This window comes from Arachis stenosperma, chromosome 7 (assembly GCF_014773155.1).
Source record: "Arachis stenosperma cultivar V10309 chromosome 7, arast.V10309.gnm1.PFL2, whole genome shotgun sequence".
Classification (NCBI taxonomy): Eukaryota; Viridiplantae; Streptophyta; class Magnoliopsida; order Fabales; family Fabaceae; genus Arachis; species Arachis stenosperma.
This window is the reverse complement of record NC_080383.1, coordinates 9,752,850-9,779,604: the sequence shown is the minus strand read 5'-3', so window position 1 is coordinate 9,779,604 and position 26,755 is coordinate 9,752,850. Positions and strand designations below refer to the sequence as shown.

The following is a 26,755-nucleotide window of genomic DNA, read 5'->3' as shown; positions in this document are numbered from 1 at the left end:
CATGCAATTTTATTCTTATTGGTGCAACTACCAAATGTTTCATGCATCCAAGCTTTCCGGAATGTAATTGCCCTTAATAAGAGAATATATGTGGCTTTTATTTATTGTTCTTTTTTTAAAAAAAAAGATAAATTTTCATCTCTCCAAAATTTTTATTTTAACTATAATCCTTTTGTTTTTAGTTCATTTTATTCTAAATTCTTGTCATTGAAAGTTCTTTAGGATGTGCAATTAATATTAATGATAGAAATTTTACATTTTTCTCCTTAAAAGTATTTTAATGTCTCCTTTTAATACTTATAAATATTGCTGATCAATACTAAATCTAAATGGTAGAGACACAATAAAATCTAATAATATTTAATATAAAAAAAAGAAAAACCAAAAGCAAAATGAAAATTTTACATGGAATAAAACGAAACCATCTTATACTTGAGCCATCAAGTTTTTTTTTTTTGTGGGGTGCAATTGAATTTTTATTTTGGTTGCACACAATATTTTTCAATCCGACAAATTAATGATTAATCCGTCGTAAATCTGAACTTTATTTAAAGGTCTACCGCTGACTAATAATGAATTGCTACATACACAGTATGACCAATGGGTGCAATTGAATTTATTAGCAAAATATGGCAATATAGTAATATCAAATACTAAAAACCAACTAACTTAGTAACATGTTTAAGGAGATGTAACAAAATTTCCTTATTTTCTTTCTTTGGGTTGATAAAATTTCCGTTTGCTTTAAAATGGCGTGAGACCATCATGGATTTATCAATTTTTATGAATTTGGTGAGGAACATATATATATATATATATATATATATATATAGTTTATAGGGAATATTAGGATATTTTTGTTTTTGGTGATGGAAATATTGGGTTCACATCTCTTATAGCTAACACTAGGCCCAACATGTAATAGTGCTAAAACGCCTCACCAGCCCACTCTAAAGTGAGAAGTGATGTTTGGATCTTAAACAATTAAAAAGAGTAAATTAAGCCAAGACCACCGGACAAAAAAAAAAGATAAAGAGAGCCAAGACCTAAAAAAACCAATAAAAAAAGGGTAAAATAACAAAATATTCTCCAGTAATTAGCACACTAATCTATTTAAACAAGTATCAAAAACTCGAATCTCACCTTATATATATAGTAATTTATTGGCCTGTGACAAACGCTTAAACAAAATTTTGATTCGCAACGAATTAATTCTTAGTTTGCTAGGTTAAGAGATACCGTAGAAAACAAAATAAAAAATCCTTTTGTTAGAAACCAGAGATTGAGAGAGTAATCTAAAAAGTGTATTATTGAGTGTGTTGAAAGGTACAATATACAAGGGGTATTTATAGGTGCTAAATGAATCAAAGTAATAAAGACATCGAATCCTATAATTAATGTACAGATATGCTATATAAATATAGACGATGCTAATTGATCTAAATTGATTCTGACGATTCTCTAACATCCCCCCTCAAACTCAAGTGGGACTATCTGTAATCCCAGCGCGAGCAAGAAGATCTGAAGCATACTTAGCCTGAGAGAGATAAATGCCATCATCTGTGGAGATGACCTCGAGACCAAGAAAATAGCTGAGAGAACCAAGATCCTTCATCTCAAAGGTACGGTGAAGTGAGGCCTTGAGATCAGAGATACCATCAACATCATCTCCAGTAATGATCATGTCATCAACATACAAAAGTAGAAGGACAACTCCACGTTCGCTTTTACAAATGAAAAGCGCATTTTCATGAGGACTAGAAATAAAGCCAAGACTGCATATGATAGTGCTGAACTTGTCAAACCATTCACGAGGAGCTTGCTTAAGTCCATAAAGTGCCTTGCGAAGGAGACAAACCTTACTGGAAGGACAAGGATATCCTGGAGGTGGTTTAGTATAGAATTTCTTTTTCAAATCCCCATTAAGAAATGCATTCTTCACATCCATCTGACTGAGAGACCATCGTTTGACCGCAGCAATGGCAAGGAGAGCTCTAACAAACGTAAGGCGAGCAACAGGAGCAAAAGTCTCTTCATAATCAATACCATACTCTTGCGTACAACCTTGAGCAACCAAGTGTGCCTTATAACGGTCAATAGAGCCATCAGAGCGAGTCTTGATCTTGTATACCCATCTACTTCCCACAACTTCCTTATCAGAAGGAGGATCAACCAAATTCCAAGTGTGTGCTTTTTCAAGTGCCTGTATTTCTTCCTACATTGCTTGTTGCCAATTTGGATTTGTGAAGGCTTCTCTGAATGACTTAGGTTCATGTTGATGAAGAATAGTAGAAAAGCAATTATAACCAAGAAGATGAGGAGGTGGATTCCTTACCCTAAAAGAACGACTGGGAGGAGGAGGCATGACGCTAGGAGCGGGATCGCCGTCCGGACTGGAATCATCGGGAGATGGAGAAGGTGGAGGATGAGGAGCCTCGAGGGGTGGACTTGGGGTAGACCCTGTAGTATCATCACTAGGAAAGAGATCAATATTTTGGTTAGTAAAAAATGGTGACGTAGTAGAAGGAATGGACTCAAAAGAGGAAAAACTAGAGAACATGTGATGCTCCCAGAAGACAACATGACGAGATATATGAATACGGCGAGAGATAGGATCCCAACAACGATAACCCTTATGTTCAGAAGCATAACCAAGAAAACAACACATGCGAGCCCGAGGTTCAAGCTTATTATGTTCATGAGGCTGAAGAAGGACAAAACAGACACAACCAAAAACACGGAGAAAACTGTAATCGGGAGAAGTATGATAAAGACGCTCAAAGGGAGTAGTGTTACCAAGCACAGAGGAAGGGAGTCTATTGATAGCATGAACAACAGTGAGGACAGCTTCACCCCAAGCACGCTCAGGACAGGAAGAGGAGATAAGCATCGCACGGACAGAGTCAAGAATATGACGGTGTTTACGCTCAGCTCTACCATTTTGTTGAGAGGTACCAGGACAAGAAAACTCGGACAAAGTACCCTGTTCAGCGAGAAAATTTAAAAGTTTGGAGTCACGATATTTCATAGCATTATCACGTCTGAATCTCTCTGCCCTGCATCGTTCCGCCGTTTGGGCCGCCGCGAGCTCAGCCGGCCACCACCAACTCTGGGCGGCACTACTTCTGCTCTTCTTCCCCTTTCCATTTCCCAGTTTGTCTCTGCTACATTCCAGGTCCCTGCTTCATCCCTGCTTCCTGCTCTGTTTCTTTACTTTCTTTTATTAATTCTGTTGTTATTTTTAGTTAGATTGCTGATTAATTATGTTTGTTAGGATAGATAGATATATATGCTGTTAGGTAGCTAGGTTGTGGTTAGAGGATTCTAGGCCTGATAATTGCTCCGTTCTTGATTATCCAACATGGCTTAATACTGCTTGTTTGCTGAATGATGTTGGTGTGATCATTGCTGTGCTGTTTCTGTTTCATTTGACCTGATTCTACCTGCTGCCCTGCTGAACTGTACTTGTGAAATTAAGTTTGATGCTGCCTCTGTACATGCAATCCATGCTTTTCTCATGTTAATTGCAATTTTTGGATTCATGTGCTTATATTTTATCTTATTTATTTATTAGCTCTGAGGGATATTTCTTTACATTTTGATCATTCCCTCTTGATGTGGGAGTTCTAGTGCAAGTGGGGTTTTCCCTTTTTTCTGGGATTTTGAAGTGGAAGTGGGAGTTCGAGTGATTTGGATTATACCCGAGAGAAGGGGCTGGTTGATGCAGCTTTTGTTTAAATAATTAAAAGTTCATTTATGCTCAGTTTTGAATATGCTGCCTGATCAGGGAAAAAAGGTAAAGTTACTCAGCTCATATGTGTGTCTTTCACTATTCTATTATGTTTCACTCAGTAAATCACTATTGATGTCTTTGTTATTTATGGTTATCTTTCAGCAGTTTGTTGAACTACAATTCCCAAATTCACATATTTTTTGTTTATTAGGCAGTCAATGACAAGCAAAATGAAGCCATCACAGCTGCATCTAATGAGTTGGCCAAAAGAAAAAGCGATCTTGAAGAAAATTTAAAACTTTCACATGATTTAAAAGTAAGTATAGTTTCATAATGATCTTAGGCTTTCTATTTCTTGTATTTGTAATTTTCTTGTTCTGATACTTACTGGAAACTATTTAACTGGGTTGATGGATTCTCACGCTCATACATAGCTGCTGCCTCTTCAGAAGTTGTTAATACAAAATACTGACTTCATGTGTTGTTGGGCTTATTGAATGCCTGAAATAATGATTGCTTAACTTAAACTTAGAAGTTCACATTTTGCTTGGGTTGGGAATGGTTCTTATATGTGGCACTTCATGTATTGAAACATAATATGTCTAGAATCAAAGTGGCATTTCATGCATTTTCTTAGAGTTAGTCTTGATCTAAAAGTAATATTAGAGTGCCCACTAAACTCTAGTTGCTGCCTTGCTTCGATGAATTCATAACTCTTAATTCCATTGATAAATTCTTGGTTTCTGATTGATTATGTCACTCATGGAAGGTCTAGGCGCAGCATGGAATGTTGCTAATGTGACAAAAGGATCAACTGGGGTGATATTTGGTCTCGGAACTGTTGGCCTTTCTGTAAGTGCAGCGAACAACTCTGTCTATCTTAACTTTTCAGTTCTCAATTGATTACTAATTATCATTTCCGAACTACAAGATAATTTATGAATTCTCCTTTAATTAGGTTGCACAAGGTGCAAAACTAAGGGGAGCATCTCGAATAATTGGCGTGGATAAGAATCCACATAAGTGTGAAAAAGGTGCCAAAATCAGTCCTGAAATCGATCTGAATATTGTTTTTTCACCTAGCACAATCCTTGGATCATTATTTGTTATTGTGTTTGTTGTTGCCGCAGCAAAAGCTTTTGGATTTACAGAAGTTGTTGACGCGAGTTCCTACCAAGAACCTATTGCTCAAGTTACTATTCTTTTTTCAGTTATACCATCTGACAAGGGCTACTTATTACAAGTATCCAAAGCAAAAGTTTTCATTCCAGTGGCTAAATGGTGATTTATTTGCAAAATTGTAGACAGGGGTATTGCCTCCGTTTGTACCTTTTGCGCAAGCATTTGTAGCTGTACTCACAGCTGTTCTTACTGGTTCTCTCTATTATGTGGCTGCCTCGCCCAAAGGTCCTCTTCTTATTGCCCTTCAACATGTTTTCCCTTTGTATTGACTTATTTTGTTTTTAAGCTTGCTTAACGATCTCTTGCTTATTTGTTTACTTCTTTCAGATCCCACTTATGTTGTGGCACCTGTTTTGCAATCTCGCTCGGGCTGTCAAGATTTGAAAAAGCTGTTTGAAGGTTCAATTACTTATCCCTGCAGCAAAGCATTAGAATCAGTTCATAGATTCATAGATTGAACAAAGTTTCATTTGGTTCAGAAAGTGGTGGAATAAAGTCATAAAGTTATAAAGTTTCTCTATGATATAATATCTACTAGTCATTGATTAAGCAGTTTCTACTTATTATATCTGTTTCATGAGTCTGATTGCACTATCTGCTTTCGGTTTGCAGCATGGTATGAGAAGCGCCAAATGAAAAAGATATATTCCCCTCTTCTTGAAGGACTTCTTGCCCTCTACTTGGGTTTTGAATGGATTCAAGTAATCTTCTTAGCTTTACATTTTATATAATCTTCTGAAAATATTTTTCGGTTTTGTGTAATAGTTTCAAGGATAAACTAATTGGCAATGGTTATGTGACAGACAAATAACATTCTAGCTCCCATTATCACACATGGCATATACTCAACGGTTATATTGGGACATGGCCTTTGGAAAATTCATGACCACCGGCGTAGACTACGGCAAAGAATCCAACAGCTTAAATTAGAAGAAAGATATTCCAAGTAGATTTTAAAATACCATCCATGGCTGACACAGCTTGATGAGAAATTGTATATGTATTAGAGTTGTTAATCTTGTAAAGGAAAGTTGTATAATTATGTTAGTTGAGATCTCTTACATACAGAATAAGCAAGTTCTGATTACAAAATTTTCCAGTTATGAATGTTTTCCAGTAAAATGGGGGAAAATGTTTGGTGAAACAAATAGCACATTTACTGTTCCATTTAAATTATCCATGGAACGTTTTATTTGAACTACTAGCTATCCTTTATCTAATAATTGTAGATAGCTAAAAAGATTGCTCAACATTACCCAAGTCATAAGTATATTATGTAATCGGAAATATATGGGGGTCACAGATCGGTCCTACACTCACAAATCGGTACACTGTCTTTGCAATCCGGCATCATATTTTTGTTCCTTTCTTGACAATCTACACAATTGATTTATAAGTCTAATGCTCAGGCTGCAATAGCATAACCTCCCCAAAAACATGATTTTCTAACATATAACTTCTCATCAACACATTTTAAAAAATTCCCTAACAAGAGAATGATCTAGGTTGTACAAGCAACAATCACCGCTTAACTACAAGATGGTTTGCAACATGCACATGTCCAAGGTCCAAATCTTCAATTCTTCAGAGCACCAACAATAACAACTCGAATTTAGCTGCACAGTAATTTAAACATCTCTGTTTAGTAGAGAAAAAATGAGGGATGCTAGTTAACCATAGGTCAGAGCAGATAAGACAAAAATGAACTACAAGATGCTAATACAAATCCAAGTTAAAGATTTAATAAATTAGTTGTAACTAGTGACCATACAAAAAAATGGATTTCTTCATAAAAAATTTAGTCCACAGATTCTACAATAACCAGTGAACTGGCTGAAAGTAATGTTAACATGTCAGCAAAAAATAAAGGTTGCTGAAAATGCAGATAGAAAAAATCAGAGGCACATAATTCAATGGATATGACCGTACAATTAAAGAACAGATTGGTCACGGAGAACACCAGGTGACAGCCCCACTTCTAACTAGTGGTTAATACTTTTGGTATATAGAATGAATAGAATGTACTACTCGTATAATAATATTAACACCAAATTATTCAGCTCATGTAAAAGTACCCAACCAAAATGAGATAAACAAAACATACGATACATACAATCTGTATCATGTTTTAATTTAACGAAAGTATAGAGAACCACCTTTTAGTTAGCCAACATTAGTGTTTAGGTTTATAATTTAGGATTTAAGGTTAAAGATTTACGAGTTAGCGTCTAGATTTTAAGATAAACAAAATAATTTTAAAAAAGTTGGCTGATGTTGGCCAAAAAAGTTGGTTACCTAGCATCACTCTTTAATTTATATTCCAAATATATAGTCTAAGGGGTCAATCAGTTAATTCAGCTTCAATAATTTCTATTATTTGATTAATGAAATGTATTTTTCTATAAAAAAGAATATGATTAAGAACGAGAGAAGATAATAAAAGGAAATGGATGGTAAGAGATCCTCTATGGAAGATCATGGGAAAAAAAAGGAGAGGGAGAGAGGGGGATTTAAAGTGCTTTCTATGACGTGTAGCTTACAAATCTCAACATATTTAAGTGGGAAAGTCCTCTAAAAAGAACATTAGCTTTATACCAAATAGATGTGACAAATTTAATCACATCCTACAAAACATGCTTGTTCCGAAAATCTGTTTTATGCAAGGCAATGAAATATATTCGACAGAAAACGGGAACATATGTGACAGAAGTATACTAAGTTATTCTAATTATCTTCCCCCCCACCCCCTCCCTCTCCTTCTCTTTTGATTTTGTTATTGAATTTGGATCCTCTGAATTTTCAATTTTCACTTTAGAGAGTAAAGTGTAATCTCTCATTATTGAATGGTTTCTCTCTCATATTTTTTCTTGGCCCCACTTATGAAATAAGTAGTGAGAGATCACACTTTACCCTCTAAAGTGAAATTTAAACTTTAGAGAATCCAAATTCCTGTTATTTGTCATCCACAGAGAGACAAAAATATTAACCAAGTAAATTTTATTCCGTTATTTATTAGCAAAATACCATTGACTAGCATTGAAATGCCCAAAATAAAGCTAAACAGTTGTGCTGACTACAATCCTGCATGAAAACCACGGAATGAATCCAGACTTGAGGATAAACGAGAATCTTCAGCAGGAGGTATCGAGTTTGACCTTGGAATTAATAACAACTTCAATGACTATGGATAAGTGAATAAGAGAATAAAATGAAAACTGAAATCTAAGATACATGGTCACGGGTTCAGCTCAACTATGAAAAGTGAGAGACAGTGTATTTCATTTTGGGGGAGAACAAAAGCATCTATAGATAGTTTATTCATAGTAAAGTCATCCATAGATAGTTCAAATTAGCTACATTATTATTTAAATAAACCAAAATTGTTTGACAATGAAGGCTGCCTAATTCAATTAGCAGGATTCACAGTCAAATCACAAACACAAAGAAAGAAAATCCATAGAAATTTCCTATAAATAAACTCACATATAAAAAGGTACAAGTGAAAGACAAAAGATTTATCACAAAACTCATGTAAGTTGCTGCTACCATTATACTAATAAACTTCATACCAACTAACTGATTTCCTTCTGTTACTCAATCATAAACTAACAAAATGATTTATTAGGATTATACCCTATATCCAAAAGTAAACTCATAAACTGTTTATGAGTATGACTATGATATGCCAAATACTGTCTTCTTTGTCTGCAGCTAATTGCTTCTAGTGATAGCATTCTAACATATCTACAAATCATAATACCAAAATACATGATGAACAATTTCATTTTTATTTCAAAACTGCAAATTCCCATCGTATCTTAATTTCATGAACTTCTATGACCACTCTTCGTCCATCAAGACATCACAATCTTAGACAAAAACAAAAAGAAAAATATAATCCTACACAAATTATGCTAGATAACCATAAGACACAAGCTATATTAGTTATCAGAAACAAATCAAAATAGAAGAAGAAAAAAAAAAGAAATTACCTAGTTCATTACCACTATTGCTGTTGCTGGTTTTGTGGGTTCGGTGGAGGAGGCATGCCTGGGCGAGGAGGTCCGAACACCGGAACGCCGCTGCCAGGTGGAGGAGGCATCCCAGGATGAGGCGGAGACGGGGCGGGAATCCCCGGCCTTGGCGGAGCAGGAGGCCCTCTCACCATCTGACCAGGTGGTGGAGGACCTATAGGCTGCTGCCCAAACTGTGGCGGAACAGGGAAAGGCTGTGGAGGCCCACCACTGGGCCTGGGTGGTGCAAATTGCCCAGGCAGCATCGGAGGTGGCGGGCCTCGTGCCATTGGCGGTGAACCCTGACCAGGAGAGACAGATGAGAGAGATCGATGAGCAGACAGAGACAGAGAGAGAGGATAGGAAGAGGAGAGAAGACGAGGAACACTGAAACCTTCATAGCTGAACGAGAAGGTTTCTAAAGGCAGATGAAGAACAATTTTGATTTTTTATTTTTTTAATATGTTAAACATAGATGAAAAGAATAATTTTAATTTTTTGTTTTTTTAATGTGTTTTTGTTTTGTTGTTTTAATTATTTAAAATTATAAAATTAGGATTAATTGAATTTTAAAATTTGATTAATTTAAAAGGGTATTTTTGTCTAATCAAATAAAGAAAAGATGTTTAAGTCTTTTTATAAAATTAAATAAATAAATATTTTTTATTTTTATTTAATTAAAAGGGTCTTTTAGTAAAAGTGGTGATATACTATATATTTAAAAAAGAAAAACTTAAATATTGATGTGGAAAATAAATTCCACATATTTTATTGTTATTTGTCCATATTTTAAACGTATCGATACGTATAAATTTATCATCGTACCGTAGCAATCACCTTTAAAAATTATTGTTATTCACTGATAAATACAATAAAAAAATATGGAGTAATTTTTTAAGGTTAATGCTAGGGAGACAAAAGAAACAGTCAGAATTTGTCTTATTTAGCATTTATTTATTGTTGCAACAATTAATGAATGTTAAATAAGGTAAGTTATATCTGTTTTTTGCTATAATTTTATTTGGTTACTAAACATTTTCGTTTTTTAAATATGTTTGACAGCTCCATTAAATGAAGCTCTTCTTGAGAGTTCCATAAAATATTTACCATCTTTCTATGATATCTATTCAATAATTGAGTGACAATATTTTTTTTTTGGAAAAAAGACAGATAGGTCCTTGACTTTTCAAACTTTTGACAAATATATCCCTAACAAAATTTAAATACAAAAAAGTCCCTGACTTTAACAAACGGAGGACAATTTAGTCCTTCCGTCTATTTGCCTCTCATGCACCGAACGGAACTGGCTGACGTGGCTGAAACGGTGTACAGGTGTCCGTTACGGTGCCACGTTGGAAGGGGAAAAAAGTTCGAAGGACAAATAAGTCCTTGACGTCATTTTACAAATAAAGTTCGAAGGACAAATAGGTCCTTGAGAATTTTTTTTTCATTATACTTCTATTATGCTTCTATTATGAGAATTTAGTTTATAAAATTAGGCTAATTTTTTTTTTTTGTATGGAAAAAATATTGGTGTTTTTGTTGAAAATGAGAGAATGTGGTGTAATTATAGATGGGTGGATTTTTTTTGTGGGAAGTCAACACGTGGGGGCGTGGTGAACACGTGGCATCATTCTGGCCAACACGTGGGGGCGTGTTGAACACGTGGCAGCATCTTAGCCAACACGTGGAGGCATGTTGAATAATTTTCACAATACTGTAATACACTTCAAATGTCAATATTCAACCAAAATACCAATTTTCTTTCCATATTAAAAATAATTTCTGATAAAATTATGCTTGTATTTTGAAATCTAGTTAACTTGTTTTATTCTACAATTTAAATTATTTGTATTAAAATTGTAGAAATTGGGCTTGTTATGTTTCTACTCTTTTTCTTAAATTGCATTAGTTTAGTTTTAGTATATTTGTGTATTATATTAGAATTTGTTAAATTGCATTAGTTCAGTTTTCATCATACCAGTGGCATTAGTTAGCATCAGTTCATTTATGCATCAAGTTAGCATTAGTTCATTTGTGCATCATTCATGTATTAAGTTAGCATTAGTGCATTTGTGTATTATATTAGAACTAGTATTTTTATGCATAATAACATTACGAGAATATTTTTTTTAAATTATAGTTCACTTTGTTCTAACAGTATAAATTATGCATGACACAAAAGATTTATAAAATCAAACTACTTTTACAAAAAAATCGTAAGTTGACAAAAGTTTCTTACTAAGAAGACCAAGATATCTGCAGATAAAAAATTAAATAATAAGATTTTTAGTTATTATTTTTATATGAAAAAGTTTAATTTTTTATTAGTAATTAATTTTAACATTCGTTATCTAAAATTTAAAATAATTTAATGTGTATAATTTTACATTTAAAATATTTTAATTGTAAAAAATTATTGAATGACATATTTTGATTTGTCAAATTACTAATATAAAATATAATTATATATAGAGTAAAAATAGTAGAGAGAAATATAAAAATAGAGAGAGGTAGATGAGAGAATTTAGGAAATGAGTTTATTAATTTTGAAAAAAAAAATTCTCAAGGACCTATTTAATTTGTCCTTCGAACTTTATTTGTAAAATGACGTCAAGGACTTATTTGTCCTTCGAACTTTTTTCCCCTTCCAACGTGGCACCGTAACGGACACCTGTACACCGTTTCAGCCACGTCAGCCAGTTCCGTTAGGTGTATGAGAGGCAAATAGACGGAAGGACTAAATTGTCCTCCGTTTGTTAAAGTCAGGGACCTTTTTGTATTTAAATTTTGTCAGAAATGTATTTGTCAAAAGTTTGAAAAGTCAGGGACCTATTTGTCTTTTTCCCTTTTTTTTTTGGGTGACTATTGAGATGACAATATAATAATACATAACAAGAGGCCAGCACGCGTGATTTTATTTGTTTTTTATTCTGCATCGTAAGAAAGTCTTCAATCATATTTTTGTAGATCAGATAGGGGTGGGGGAGCAGCATTCAATTGCTAAATCTCATCTTCTGTTCTGACTTCTGAATATTTCATTGAATTCATGTGTTTATATGGATAGAGTCTTATTAATGGGTGTGTTAAGAACACTTAGCTTGTTAAGATTAACATGATTTAAACAGAAAATCATTTTATGAAAAAGGATTATATTAGTGAGTATGTTTAACATGTGTTACTTTTTTTTCATGTTTTTTAATTACTACATAATTTAAGCAATTTTTTCACTTAATATCATACAAATAAAAAATATCATACATTCATATACTTTGATAATAAATTATCTAAAATCTAAAAAATAGTTGATAAATCTATAACAAAGTGCATAATATAAATTCCTTAAACTTAATGTAGCAAACAACAAAAAATAGATAGACGAGCTAACTATTTACTCGATTTGAACTTATTTAATTTATTAGTTATTTGAACAGAATTAAATTAATTCACTTTTAAATAAGACATGATTTTACTAGCTAGTTTGATTGATCACTATTTTTTATAGACGAACTGAGTCGATTTATGAATCACAACTCATTTTAATAAATCTAAAATAGATGCACATAAATGATAACGTATAGCTAAAAATCTTTCCTCAATCAATAATGATTGATATGGCAATATAATCTTTTTCTATATAAGACTCCATAAGACTTGTTTTACAACCTCTCATTCTAGATCTAGTGATCTCTATCTCTACATTATCTCTTGCTTCATATTAATTATTTGGTTTTCTTGAAACATGGCAATATCTGGTAAAATTAGTGTTGAAATTGTGATCCAAGTACCAGCTTCAAAGTTCTTCCACATTTTGGCAAAGGAATTCCACAATATCCAAAACATTTGTGAAAGAGTGCATGGAGCCAACTTGCACGAAGGTGATTACTGGCATTGCACTGATTCGGTCAAAAATTGGACTTGTCTAGTAGGTAATTAAGCTTTATTTCATTAATACAAATTATATTTGCATTATTTTAATTGTAAATGAGAGATTCATCTAGAAAAGCTAAAAGATTGATGAAATTCGTCTTTCTAATAATTTTTTATATAATTAATTATGTGAGATTATTTATATCTAATTTAATTTAGTTTAGTTAAAAAGTGATTCCTAAGATGAGTATTTTTTTTCAGATTACATAAAGACAATATTTTTATATGGTAAAATTACTAAAATTTGTATCAAAATATTGATTATGTTATTAATATTTTGTTATTTAGAGAGTCAATATAATTTTATAAAATCTTTTACAATTTAAAATAATCAAAATTTTGTTACAAATAATTAATAATAATTTTTTTCAACTTAAAATGATAAAGCTTTGGTTATAATTTTATTTTTTGAAGTAAGATATCTCTTATCTTTGGTTATTTATCTTAATTCACTAATTTATTGTGTAAAATAATAAATGGTAAGGTAATTACATTCAAAGAGAAAATTGAAGCCATCGATGAAGAAAAGAAGTTGATTAAATACAGCATCTTTGATGGAGATATCGGTCAAAACTACAAACTCTTTAAGGACAATGTTCAAGTGACTGAGACAAATAACGAAAGTGCTAGTGTTAAATGGACTATTGAATACGAGAAGATCAATGAGGATGTTAGCACAGATGGTTTAACTATCTGCTTCATACAGCGCTGCACCCGGATTCTAGTAGTGTGTGTGAGTGTGTTGTGTGTGTAACATGGGTGTAATGTTTAGGATTGGAGACTGTCCAATCCACTTGACAAAAAAAAAAAACTCCATACGGCTATTTATAGAAGTTGGTGACCATCTTCACAAGTATATATATAATAATTTATGTTGTGTTACGTTTTGGGCTTGAGATTATTAAATGTGTGTTTATTTAAATGAAAAGTATAGGTAAATAATGAAAATACTAAATAATGTGAATAATGGATATATCGGATATTTAATTCACTATGTGTGCAGATGGTTATCCTAATATGAATATTTAGGTGGATAATTTAAAAAGTGTTGTGTGTTTTTATTTTATTGAATCAATTTTAAAATTCATGATTCACATTATTCACAAAAGTTATTGTTTATCTAGCAAAGTCCTTATCTAAATAACTCAATAGTGCAATCATGGATATGCCTTAATATTTGCTTCATCACTATTAATTCATCCTTTATTGGAATGGAGTTAACTTATTTCATGCATGTTAATGGTTTCTTGTTGAGTGTATCGAGTTATGTATAATAAAAGGATATTTTTATCTATTATTATGTGTGCCTTATGTGTTAGGTTACACTTTGACGCTTCTGATAAATTTTTGTCACTTTATAAGTCTCCAACATCACAATGTTTTGTTAAAACAACACTTTGAAGGTGAAATCATCTCTGTTTTTGACTGACGCCAATGTTTATCAAAAGAATGACCAGACTCCCGTCATCGTCGCAGATTTTGGAGTTCAGGCTCTCATTAGCTTCGGTATTGACATTATCCAATTTCCATATCTATCTCCATCTCTATATGTAACATCGTTGTGGGGAGAAACACACTGAAAATTTTTGAAGATGCGATGCGATTCATCAATAGCTTCTTATATTAGTGAGAAAGGCGAATTAGTCACTCTAATCTTAACAATAGTTATAACAATACAGTTATATTTATATAACCAACCTGGTATTTTTTGTTGGGCCGCCATGAAGAGCTCTCGACCACCGAGAAGATTTTGGAGAGCAATCAAGTGAGAGAACATAAAATGAGAAGACACCGCACGGTGTCTTCTCATTTTATGTTATCTCACTTGATTCCTCTTCGAAGTCTCCCCGGTGGTTAAGAGCTCTCCACGGTAGCCCAACATTTCTGAAAAGCACTTGCATTTGAAATCATTTATCAGAAATTAATCAGAAATCCTTGGTGATATATCTTGTGTTATTACAAACATAGAGTTAAACAAGCTGTTCCCTTCAATACCTCTGGTGGCTAAGGAGGACTCTGTCTACTTGTGATCAAGAAACTTAGCAGGTTCCATGCTTGATGCAATCATTGTTATAGATAGTCCCAATTCCAAACCATTGACACAAGATGATGTGCTGGAAGCAATTGATAGAGGAGGCAAAGATGCTTTTTTATTTGGATCAGAACCAACCACGTATTGGGTGTGTATGTCTAACCAATTCAATCAAATACTATAACATGATCTGGTTGTTCACATTGCATATCTATACATCAGTAAATGATGATGAGTTTCCGGGTTTCTGTATGGATTCCTAGGATCTTTATGTACTAAGTTTTAATGTTGGAAATTCATAAAGTTACATCTTATTGTGATGTTCCTCACAGAACTTATTCTAAGTCCATTGAATAATTATAGGTGCTTGATCCAATTAATGGCACACGTGGATTTGTAAAAGCTGGCAAAGCCTTATATGTGGTAAGTGTCAATGAAGGTTAATTTGAGTCTCCATAGACACTGGAATTTTTTCATATGATAGCATATAATATAGACAATTCTTTGAAGCTTCCATTTGCAAGATCTCCAATATAAACCTTTGCTTGTGATAGTGCTTATAATGTATATTCTGCCTATGGTATAGTTCATAATACAACGGTATATCTATATCAGAAGATAAGGTATACTTGCATTGTATTTATTTTCTTTGTAGTATGTCATAGGTTTATTTAACTTTTCAAGTTGGTGTAGATTTCCAATGATGGGAAGATCGAGGAGAAGGTCCTGGTGGAAGTTTGTAGCTTGCTTTGCTTCTTCTTACATTTCAATAATGGAGAAAATAGAGTGGTGCAAGCCAAAAGAAGAAGCAGCAACATCATCGACATAACTCCTTAGAGAGCTTGAGATAGAGACAACAATTGGATCCGGGATAATGCTGAGAAGTGTGAAGTTGTATAACAAGTTTTTGAGAAATGCAAATGGAAATAAATGAAATTATGTCTAATCTCAATTAAGAATGGAGAAATAATTCTGTTTATATACTATAGCCTATATAGAACTATCATATTTATGATGTCTTAAATTTTTATGTTAGAGGATTATTTATTATTTTAATAAGTTTGTTTAGTACAAATTTTATTTTTATATTTAAAAGTTTAGTTGCCTCGTTATCTAATGTTTAGTATAAATTTTATTTCTATATTTAAAAGTTTATTTACATTAATTGTTTACTATTTTTCAAATAAAAAAATATATAGCTATTAAAATCGACGACAATTTTGTCGCTTTTTAATTTAAAATAGACAAAAGAAAATAAAAAATCGACGACATACTTGTTGATATTTTAATAATTATATGGGTTAAGTATTGTTTTCGTCCCTAAGCTTTGAAGTGAAAATCAAAATCGTTCCCGACCTTTTTTTCGTATTAAAATTATTCTCAACGTTATAAAATCGTCCTTTTGTGCATAAACAAATTTTTTGGACGATTTTGCCCGTAAACAAAAATGAAAAAACCCTTCTTACCCTCACCAATCACCACTAACTTTCCTGCATCATCATTATCTGCGCATCTCTCTTCCTTTCCGTCTCCTTTTCCTCATGGCCATTATCACTGCCACCATAACCATCACACCATTTTCTCTAAATTACTATCACTCAGCCACAAACTAAATTCAGCAACATCAACAGCCAAATTCAGCAACAAATTCAGTAATTTTAGCAAATTTAGCAACAACACCAACAAAATAAATCAACAGCAACATCAACATCCACAAAATAAATTAACATAAATTTTAGATTTAACAACCAGTGGCGGAGCTTAGTTCAGACAAGGGGGGTCATGGCCCCCCCAAATTTTTTATAAAAAAAATAGTAGTACCTTTTCAAAAGATAAAAAATAATTTAATTGGTTTGAATACTTTATTATGACTTAAAGTACCCAATAAATTTAATAAGCAACATTCTCTCTACCTTTAAGTTTAAATCTAAAAAATTAGATATTTTTATTTATTTAATTTAATATTATTTTATATTTTACTATTTATTTAATTTAATTTTTTATATGATAAAAAATAATAGAATATTCAATAAGTATTAATATTATTGTATTTGTATAAATTGATAAAAAATTTAATAAATATTATAAATTTTAATATTTGTCCTTCTAACTTTTTCTTTACATATTCTACAGGATATATATTCAAATTTTTATATAAAATAATAATGAAAAATCAAAGAATTGATGCATTTTTTAAGAGGAAGGCTAATATTTAAGAAGGAGAACATATAATTTTTACAATATTAACACATGTAGATAGTTTTCATACTTTAATGAACGGCGAAAAAAGTGAGATACAACTTTCAAAAGTTCAAAAAGTTACATCTGATGAGTTTGACCTTAATTTTTTGGAACAAAACCCTAAAAAATGGCTTTAAATTTGGCAATATCACCAAAACCAGAAAGATGAGATTAGACGAGCTTATCTTAAATGGGGTCCATATCAAAAACATTTTGACAATTATCTTCTATGTGGCCCCCAAAATTTTATTTCAAATTCCGCCACTGTTAACAATAATTCACCAATCATCAACAGCAAACTTCAGATTCAAAATTAGCAACATCAGAAATTTTGAAAAAAAATGATGGCTATGTTCTTCAAAAATTAAAAAAATAAAATAAAAAAAGAAAGAAAGAACAGAGAAGGAAGAAAATCATGGTGCGAAAAACTACTGTCATCAACCTCTGGTCGCTACCGCCGCCCTCAGTGCCGATTCTACCCTCCTTCATCCTCTCTTTTTTTTCTTCTTCCTCTTTCTTCCAGCTGCCACCCACCATCACCGTCCGTGAAAAATCAGCAGCCACTGCAAGCACCGCCTCTCCCTTTTCCAGATCTCTTTTATGCATTTTTGAACTATGGAGAGTGAAGGAAAGGAAAAGTTTGGTTTCGATGATTTGGTGAGAGAGAGCAGGAATATGGAGAAAGAAAGAGAGAAATAGGCTCCGTAATGATAAAAGGGGGTTGGGGGTTAGTGGGGAGGCAGAGGGGTTTTAATACTACAAGAAAAATACCCATTCAGCCACACTTTTTTTAAGCTACATTTGAAAAGCGTAGGCTACGCTTTTGTCGGTGTTGTCTTTTTTTTAGAGAATAAGAAACACAATTTTGGCATCATTTAAAAAGTGTAGCCTTAGATACTATAGAAATCACTTATAAAGCGTAGCCGTATGTTAATATTTATGGGTACACTTTTTGTACCAAAGAGAACGTTTTTTAAGGGTAGCCTATTTACTAAGTTTTGGGTGCGCTTCAAAAGTGATGCCTAAGATATTCACCTATACTTAAATGAATTTGGTTTTTTTTTTTTGGAAACCCTCGTTCTTCTCCTCCAAAAACATGCTCCTTCTCTGCTTCACGCCGTTTTCACGCCATCACCACTCGCCGTCGCCCTTCTCCTTCGTCTTCACATTTGCTCACCCCCATTCACCGTCGCCCTTCTCCTTTGTCTTCTCACCATCGCTCACCACTCACCGCGCCGCTCCTCATCTTCTTCACCTTCGCTCACCACTCACCATCGCCGCTCCTCATCTTCGTCGCTCACCACTCACCGAGACATTGAATTTCTTCTCTCTCTCAAAGAAAAACCCTAGCCACTGTTCTCTTTTTCAAGCTGTGTCACCGCCGTCGAATCTGGGCCAGCCGCCGTCCCCGCTCCTACTGCTCCAGCGCCGTCGCAACTTGTCTTTATCATTGCGTTGCGTCGCCTCTGTTCCACTGCCGTTGTTTGTTCCAGTTCTGTCGCCTGTGCTCCACTGCTCCCTCTCCCTCATCTTGGTTTGAGTTCTGTCCTGCATCTGAGTACGAATTCCATCTGTTATTATTTTTTTCTTGTTTTTATTATGTTATTGTGATTTAATTATTGGTGTTGTTGCTGTGTAATTTTTAATTGTTCTTGTTGGTGTTGTGAATCTGAATAACAGAGAATGATGACATATTGATTCTAAATCTGAATAGTATTGATTAAGAGAAAAACAATAATTAGAGGACATGTACTGAAAATTATATGTTAGAGGACATAGTTTCTTTGGTTTTGACAAATCTAAGCCGAGCACCTGATTTACAACGCGGGGTTACAAGAATAGTGCAATGCTAAGCCAGTTGAGGTGATAAATGACTTCTTGTTGGACCATTGATTTATTTATCATGTTCGTCATTTAATCATTTGTCTATATCCCCTATATAATTTCTTTGACATTCTCAGTTTACAACAGAGAGGGAAAAGTAAAAAGAGCTGAGCATATTCTGTAGATCATGTAATTTAATGTTATTTGCTTGGGCACACAACTAGGCTTCTATCTTTTGATCTGATTATTTGGTCCATGTTCAATTTAAGAACAATAAGCACTCTAAAAGCTATAGGCATTTGGATTATTTGTATATCCTATTTTATGGGTATAAATGACCCCAAAAGGTTTCTTAATCTGCTAGATAGTTGGTATTGATTGCTTGAATCATTTTGTCTTTCCAAAGTCTGTTGCAGTTATTCAAGCTATTTTGTCAGCTGAAAAACAGCTTCAGCAACTTAACATACGCGAGGAAAAAAACAATAATTTGCGTTCTAATCTGTTGAGTAGACTGATTCTAACTGCCTCCTCTGACAGTGTTATTGCCAATGCTACAAAAATGTTGTCTTCTTTAAACAAAGAATCTGCTGATCAAGGCGATCTAAAAAATTTGATCATTGCATCTGAGGCACAATTTCCAGAGGTTTGCCGTTGTCCTTTTAATTTACTTCCTTTTGGGCTTCGTTTTATACTTTGCACTTCAATATGAAATTGTTGATATTATTAGTATGAATAGGTTACTAGATCTCGGAAAGCTTTTCAAATGGAAGAGGAACAATTAAATTCATTGATCGGCTTGTATCGCAAGCGCCTTGGAATGCGGAATTTGGAATTCATGAGTGTTTCTGGAATTACTCATTTGATAGAGGTTACAGTTTGAAACATTTGAATTATTTTTTTGTTTGTTGCCTTGTAAGCATCCATGGTTTGCAAATTTGTAATTGTTTCACCTATTGTTTTATCACCAAAAGAAAAAAGGGAAGAAAATGATATATGTAGTGTTTCGAATCTGTGTCTCAAATTAATGAATTTGGAGTGATTCAAAGAAAGTTTATTTTGAAAGAATAAATGGTTGGTTAAGAATAAATTTTAATTACCCCTAAATTTGTTTTGGCTACAGTTGGAGACTGATGTTAAGGTTCCTTCAAACTGGGTTAAGGTTAATAGCACAAAGAAAACAATTCGGTATCACCCCAATGAATTAACGATGATTTCTTGATGTTATAGGCATAGTACTACACTGAGTTATTAACATTAATCCTATCACACTCTTCAATGTTGTTGCCGTAACTGTGCCTTTCTTTCTTTGATTTTCACATATGAATAGTATGTTAATATTGTTTACCTTTGAAGATTGAAACTCTGAGCGATTTCTAATTTTGTTTGTATCACTGCTGTAGGCCATGCAATTGCTGCAGAATCCAGAACCTTCAATGAAAATTCAACAAATCCAGCAAAGGAGCTTGGCCTTTTGGTAAGTGAACTGAAACTTATGAAATTGAATTTATTAATGATTATAGTAGTTTTCTGACGAGCAATTTGATGGTAGGAGGAAAACCCGGAGACAAGTGTGTTCTTGATCCAGTTACCAGCAGCTTTGCCAGCGATTATAGGATCAGCTTCTTCTGGAAGCCAAGATGGCAGTGAGAGCTCTTCTAAACCTCAAGGATCCATGAAAAAAGTGAAGCCCTGTAAGTTGAATGAACTACCACCTGGCCTCATGGGCAAAATGCTTGTATACAAGAGTGGTGCTATCAAACTGAAGCTTGGCAGTACACTTTATGATGTAAGTATTGCATTCCCTATATAAATTGCATGATATAATCTTGGTGTTAGTTTTTCAATTCCTTTTCTTAATTTTCAAGTATTGAATGTACTTTGATAAGGCGTCGAAAAAACTAATTTGTAAAGAAAACAAGGTCGAAGCATGGTCAAATTCCAAAGTCATGTGATATAGATGCTCAGTGACACAATGTTACTGAATTGATTCCAAAATGGTTGCAGGTTTCCCCCGGTTCAGATTGTACATTTGCTCAAGATGTTGCTGTTATGAATACTGGTGAGAAACATCGTTGCGCAATTGGGGAGATCAGCAAGCATGTCATTGTAACTCCAGATATAGATGACATGGTAGAAAATCTCACATTCATTCGAGTATCTGAAAGTGATCTTCAATCTCTGATGTCTCCCCTTTTGTATTTGCGCAGATTAGTGTGACTCGTTGGGTGAAGCCTCCTATTGGTAAGGTGAAGCTGAATTGTAATACAAGTCTATCCTTGGCGATGGGAGTAGCTGTCGGGGCTTACATTCTTACCTTATTTGCTGTAAGTTATTATGTTGGTGCTATGCAGCCTCTTCCCTTTTTAAATTACATTAGAGTTTCAATGATGGATCGTTCAATTTTTCTAATGTTTTTATGTTTATAATAGATGAAGTATAGATAACGTGTATTGGTTTGATACTTGTTTCACCTCTATGCAAAGAACCATCTTGGACTGAGTGGTTGTGCAACAAGATTCTTTTTCTATACCTAAAACACTATGTTGTCTTGTAAAAATAAATGTTACTTCTTTCTTATGATTTTGGTAACAGGTCATGTCAAATTTACTCTATTTTTGTGGCATGTGCAGGGTGGCAAAGGAAATGTTGCTGAAGCGGTACTATAGCAAGGTATACTTTGTGCATCCAAATTCCCTCTTTCTACTTCCATTTAGTGAGGCTGAGTTATTTGCTTTTATTTATGGTGATAGGACATTCGAGGTGGTGCTCAATTCCCAGAGTCAGATATAGTTAAAGCTTGCCGAAGGGTTAGTGAATATTTTTTGTTGTTGTACAACAACTCTATTTTAAGTATTGCTATATTCCTTTACATAATATCTAAAATTTTGCTTTCTTTATATGATCTTTGAAATCAAATAGTGCTAAAAAACGTGATCACGATTACTCACTTGCGGAAGATTTTCTCGAGATTACACCTCGGAAGACAATTGGAGAATTGAAGGAATGTAAAGAGGTTAGTCATTTTTTATTATTTTTCACTTTCTTTTTATGTTCATCGTTCAAGTCCAAATTAAAATACTAATGCCCTTTTTATTGTTACTTTTCTTTTAGGATGGTGATTATGCTGTGTATGGTACAATTATGAGAGTGATTGGTGGATCTGATTGGTTTGTTGCTCAATGTAGATGTGGCACTGAAGTTGTTCTGAAGCTTGGGTCATACTATTGTGAAAAGTCTTCAAAGCATGTTGATTTGTTTTCCTTGAAGTTATAGTGTTGGTATGAGGTTTATTTATGTTGATTATCATTTGTATATATTATAAAAACAGGTATAGAATTAAGGTGAAAGTTATTGATTCCTCAAGGAGTGCAACCTTTGTCATATTTGAAAAGCTTGGATGCCTTTTGCTACATAAGTCCTGTACTGAGATTTTTATTATTTAAAGAAATTATTTAGTATAATTATGTATTTATTTTTATTTTATAATATTCAGTTTATTTAAATAAAAAAATTTATTATACATGTAATCATATTATTAATTATTATGTTGTATTAATAATTATTAGAAAATTATATATATATATATATATATATATATATGTATATACAAACAGAAAAAAAAAACGAGATCTAAGGCTACACTATACAGTAGCTATAGTATAGAGGAAAAAAAAAGAGATCTAAGGCTACACTAATATACAGTAGCTATAGTATACCAAAAAAAAAAAAAAAGAGGGACCTAAAGCTATACTTATAAAAAGTAGCTATGGTATACAATGGGGCTACGCTTTACAAGTGATGCAGTAGCGTTGAAAAGCGTAGCCTATTCTGGAAGAATGAAAGTTGAAAAGCGTAGCCTTTGGTCCTGAACAGCATCACTTGAAAAGCGTAGCCTATTCCCAAACGCCAAAAGCGTAGCCCTTGGTGGAGAAAAGCGTAGCCTTTGAGAATAGGCAACGGCCGAATAGGAATCACCCCAAAAAGCGTAGCCGTAGCCTAAGGCGTCATTTTTTTTCACTTTTAGCTACACTTTTCAAGTGTACCTGAATGGGTGTTTTTCTTGTAGTTTTTTATGGGCAAAATCGTTCAAAAAAATTTGTTTATGGACAAAAGGATGATTTTAATACGAAAAAAAAGGTCGGGGACGATTTTGATTTTCACCCCAGACTTTAGGGACGAAAACAGTACTTAACCCTAATTATATCAATAGCTGTTTTACTCATTTTAATAAATAATCAAATATCGACAAAAAAAATTGTCGATTTTATATAATAATATTGATAACAAACCTGTCGATTTTATTAAGTAGGTAAAACTCTCAAACTCATTATAGACGGAAAGGTTATCAATTTTATTAAATTATTATCGATGGCCTGGTAAGCCGCCAATTTATTAGAATTTTAAAAAATTGACAAGTTTAATAGCGACCACCTTTGTCGTCGATTTTGTCTTCGATTTTTAATATTATCGACAACATAACCCTCGATTTGGCTAACTTTCGATTTTAACGGTATTTTTTGTAGTGATAGATTATCTTTTAGTTCCCAAAATATCTTTTGCCATTTGATTAAAGAATGTTGAATATGTTATAGTAGTTTAACCTTTAGAGAAATTAATATATATCATGCATATTTTTCATTAAAAACCACTATTCCATGGGTGGCAGATGGTGGAGGCCATTTAGCGGCTTTTCCTGAAACTGTTGTTGTATGAGGAATAGTTATGTTTTTCATCTCTTATTTTTTGTTTATGTTTTTTTTTTTCTATTTTTTTTCTTTTTAAAAAGCTGCATCAGAGAAAGAGGAGTTAAAATTATATATATATAATTTTTCTATGTTTTTCTCCTCAAATTTCCCTGCTTACCTTTAATTTATGTTTTTTTTTTTTAACTATGGTTGGACTAGAGATTTCAAGTCCATATTCTAATAAATATGCATAACATGTGTTCAAAAGAATATAAAACCTAAAACTCAAAAACAAGAACATATCATGAGTCATATTTGTAAAACAAGAATATTATTTCTCTTGTAGTGACATTAAATTTATTATCCTTAAATCAACTTATGAACTCCATCATCTCCAAGATCGCTTATCGATTTCCTTTACTTTTAAATTTAAAAAGTATCTATAATGCATGTTAAATAATAGGGTGTGTGCAAATAACTAATAACATCACTTTTCTAAAAGTATTATAATTATAAACCAGTTTTAAAAATAATATTCTTATTAATAAATAAGGATGAATATATCACTAGTCATATAGTTATCAAAAATATTATTTATACACTAAAATTAGTTATTCAAATCGATTATATATTTTGTATTTATAAATAAATAAATGTGTTATTTAATTTATTTTTAATGTTTATTTTATATTTTAACATATATTTTATATTAATGACTGATTTTAGTCACTAATTTTAATGTATATATAAGATAGTTGTATTGTTATTATTATGATTATACTGAAAATAGACCAGTGCGTGCTAAATATATTATGGAGAGTAATGCTTACTGAGAAACTCCATTTGAATACAAAGAAATAATATTGAGCAAGCCAAGTAATATAATAATTTTCTATTCTATCGATTCAATAATTGAGATGGCAACTTAGCCATATAGTGCATACCTCTTTTCCTATATAAGGCTGAATATGTTTCCAAATCTCTCATTATTATTCTAGTAAAATATCTTGCTTCATATTAACTATAATTATTATTTGCTTTTCTTGAAACATGGATCTTTCTGGAAAAATTAGTATTGAAGTTGGGATCCAAGTTCCAGCTGCAAAGTTCTTCGATGTTTTGGCAAAGCAATTCCACAAAGTTCAAAACATTTGTGGAAGAATCCAAGGAGCCAAATTGCATGAAGGTGATGACTGGCACTGCACTCATTCGGTTAAACAATGGACTTCTGTCGTAGGTAATTTAATTTAGCTTTTAATTAAGTTCTGAATATAAATAACTAAAAATATCAACAATTAATTATTTTTCTTTCATAATATGCTTATTTGTAAAAAAAAAAAAAAAACACAGATAGTAACAATCAATCTGGTCTCTAACAAATCCATACACAATCTTTTAATCTACGAGAAATAGTTTATTAATATAAAATTTTTATTAGTTAGTTCATATTAATAAAATTTTTATTGTAAAATTCTTTTATTCATTTTTTAGATGATTTAGAATTTAGGATTAAAATTTAGTGTTTTGAATCTATAATTTAAAATTTAAATTTAAAATAAAAAAATAATTTTAAAAAATTAGCTTATATTAGTTAAAAAATGATAATGATAAATTTATAAATTTGTCATTTTTAAATCTTAAAAAACTATATCTAATCTAATCTCGTAGTTTTTTTATTTGGGATAAAAAAAAAATTATGCTTATTTTAATTGATTGTGTGAAACGCAGATGGTAAGGTCATTACATATAAAGAGAGAATTGAAGTTCTTGATGAGGAGAACAAGTTAGTCACATACAAAATCTTTGATGATGATGTCAATGAACACTATAAGGACCTTAAGATAACCCTTCAAGTGACTGAGAAGGATGATGACCATGGTTGTATTAAATGGACTTTTGAATATGAGAAGATTGACGATGATGTTGAAGTTCCATATGGCTTTGTGGAACTTTGTTACAAAAGTTCTAAGGATATTGTTGCTCATCTTCTCAAGGCATAGCTCCAACTATACAAAATAATAATGTGATTGGTTAAATGTTAAGTGTGTTTATGTCAATAATGTTGGTTTCGATTGCTTGAATTAAGTGAAATGTAACTTGTTTTCTAAGTTTGTTAACGATCTTGTTGAATGCATTGAATGATGCATCACAATAAATGGGGACTGGGGAGTTCTTGTAATTTAAAATACGTATTTATTGTTATCCATTCATGTTTGCTTTTACTACAAAGGCACCGATGAAGAATTAATTTATGTGTTTCAGAAAAATTAATATCCGTTGTCAATGAACATAATCGAATGGATAAAATCAGTGGAAGAAAAGAATAAGATTAAAGTGATAATTCGATTCACGAAAATTTTAGTCTCGCATTAATTAGTTTCTAAAAAAATTAGGTGAAAACTCGGTACAGTCAACTTCACGTGAAGCTGATACCTGAGAGCCGTTAGATGATTTGACTGATTTAACTAAATTTTCATCTAACGATCCTGAGGTATCAACTTCACGTGAAGTCGATTTCACCTGAGTTTTCATAAAAAAATTATTACTTAAGTCTTTTACCATAGTAAATGATAGATAAGTTATGTCTTGGTTTACAAATAATACATAACGTAATGAAATTATTCATGTGTTTTATTATCTACAGTGATTATTTCATTAGAAAAGGTATTAATATTTAAGAGAATATCTATCAATTTTTGACAACAATAATTAATTATTTTTTTTAAATTTAAATTTAAATATTCAACCGCATTAAACACATTCCAATTCAAATAATAAGGATTAGGTAAATAAGGCAAGAGTAACCTCCCCTAAACATCTTCATCTCTTTCATCGATCACGAGATCTCCACATTCCAAAGTGCCCCGACTCTCATCGAATAGACCGTCGCATCGCCACAGTGTGCCGCACACATCGCCACTCTCACGTCGCACCGTCGTCTGATCCGCGCCGCACTCGCACCTACACCACTCGCCTGTGGTATTCTCGCCGCTCGCATTCAATTCCCAGGCCAACCCTGCGTCTGCACTGCTGCGGCCTCCACCTTAGTGATTCTCTGGGCACTGCCGGTGTCCTCTGCAACCGATTTCTGTCACCACAATGCGTGCTTTGCATG

The 26,755-nt window shown here is 32.7% G+C and overlaps 3 protein-coding genes across 3 annotated transcripts; all 3 read left to right on the top strand.

Annotated features, from left to right (window-relative positions):
- Positions 1-4,495: 4,495 nt before the first annotated feature.
- On the top strand, positions 4,496-5,865 carry LOC130939365 (uncharacterized). The gene is made up of 6 exons (XM_057867476.1): positions 4,496-4,585; positions 4,692-4,925; positions 5,038-5,140; positions 5,243-5,314; positions 5,528-5,616; positions 5,719-5,865. The coding sequence occupies exons 1-6, from the start codon at positions 4,496-4,498 to the stop codon at positions 5,863-5,865; spliced, it is 735 nt and encodes a 244-aa protein (XP_057723459.1).
- Positions 5,866-19,700: 13,835 nt separating this feature from the next.
- Positions 19,701-22,377, top strand: LOC130941800 (uncharacterized). The gene is made up of 9 exons (XM_057870391.1): positions 19,701-19,823; positions 20,356-20,429; positions 20,505-20,741; positions 20,960-21,085; positions 21,163-21,279; positions 21,586-21,625; positions 21,706-21,762; positions 21,875-21,968; positions 22,067-22,377. The coding sequence occupies exons 3-6, from the start codon at positions 20,628-20,630 to the stop codon at positions 21,619-21,621; spliced, it is 393 nt and encodes a 130-aa protein (XP_057726374.1). The 5' UTR covers positions 19,701-19,823; positions 20,356-20,429; positions 20,505-20,627; the 3' UTR covers positions 21,622-21,625; positions 21,706-21,762; positions 21,875-21,968; positions 22,067-22,377.
- A 2,243-nt stretch (positions 22,378-24,620) lies between these two features.
- On the top strand, positions 24,621-25,862 carry LOC130941897 (MLP-like protein 31). The gene is made up of 2 exons (XM_057870534.1): positions 24,621-24,877; positions 25,369-25,862. Exons 1-2 carry the CDS (start codon positions 24,691-24,693, stop codon positions 25,638-25,640), a joined length of 459 nt encoding a protein of 152 aa, XP_057726517.1. The 5' UTR covers positions 24,621-24,690; the 3' UTR covers positions 25,641-25,862.
- Positions 25,863-26,755: the final 893 nt, after the last annotated feature.

What these genes read in the sequence shown, in the direction of transcription:
- LOC130941800 (XM_057870391.1), top strand. Translation starts at nt 20,628, where the DNA reads ATGAAAAAAGTGAAGCCCTGTAAGTTGAATGAACTACCACCTGGCCTC. An exon ending in CTCCAGATATAGATGACATG is followed by an intron (nt 21,086 to 21,162) that starts GTAGAAAATCTC and finishes GTATTTGCGCAG; the next exon opens with ATTAGTGTGACTCGTTGGGT. An exon ending in ACATTCTTACCTTATTTGCT is followed by an intron (nt 21,280 to 21,585) that starts GTAAGTTATTAT and finishes TGGCATGTGCAG; the next exon opens with GGTGGCAAAGGAAATGTTGC.
- LOC130939365 (XM_057867476.1), top strand. Translation starts at nt 4,496, where the DNA reads ATGGAAGGTCTAGGCGCAGCATGGAATGTTGCTAATGTGACAAAAGGA. An exon ending in TCGGAACTGTTGGCCTTTCT is followed by an intron (nt 4,586 to 4,691) that starts GTAAGTGCAGCG and finishes TCCTTTAATTAG; the next exon opens with GTTGCACAAGGTGCAAAACT. An exon ending in TTTGAAAAAGCTGTTTGAAG is followed by an intron (nt 5,315 to 5,527) that starts GTTCAATTACTT and finishes TTCGGTTTGCAG; the next exon opens with CATGGTATGAGAAGCGCCAA.
- LOC130941897 (XM_057870534.1), top strand. Translation starts at nt 24,691, where the DNA reads ATGGATCTTTCTGGAAAAATTAGTATTGAAGTTGGGATCCAAGTTCCA. An exon ending in ACAATGGACTTCTGTCGTAG is followed by an intron (nt 24,878 to 25,368) that starts GTAATTTAATTT and finishes TGTGAAACGCAG; the next exon opens with ATGGTAAGGTCATTACATAT.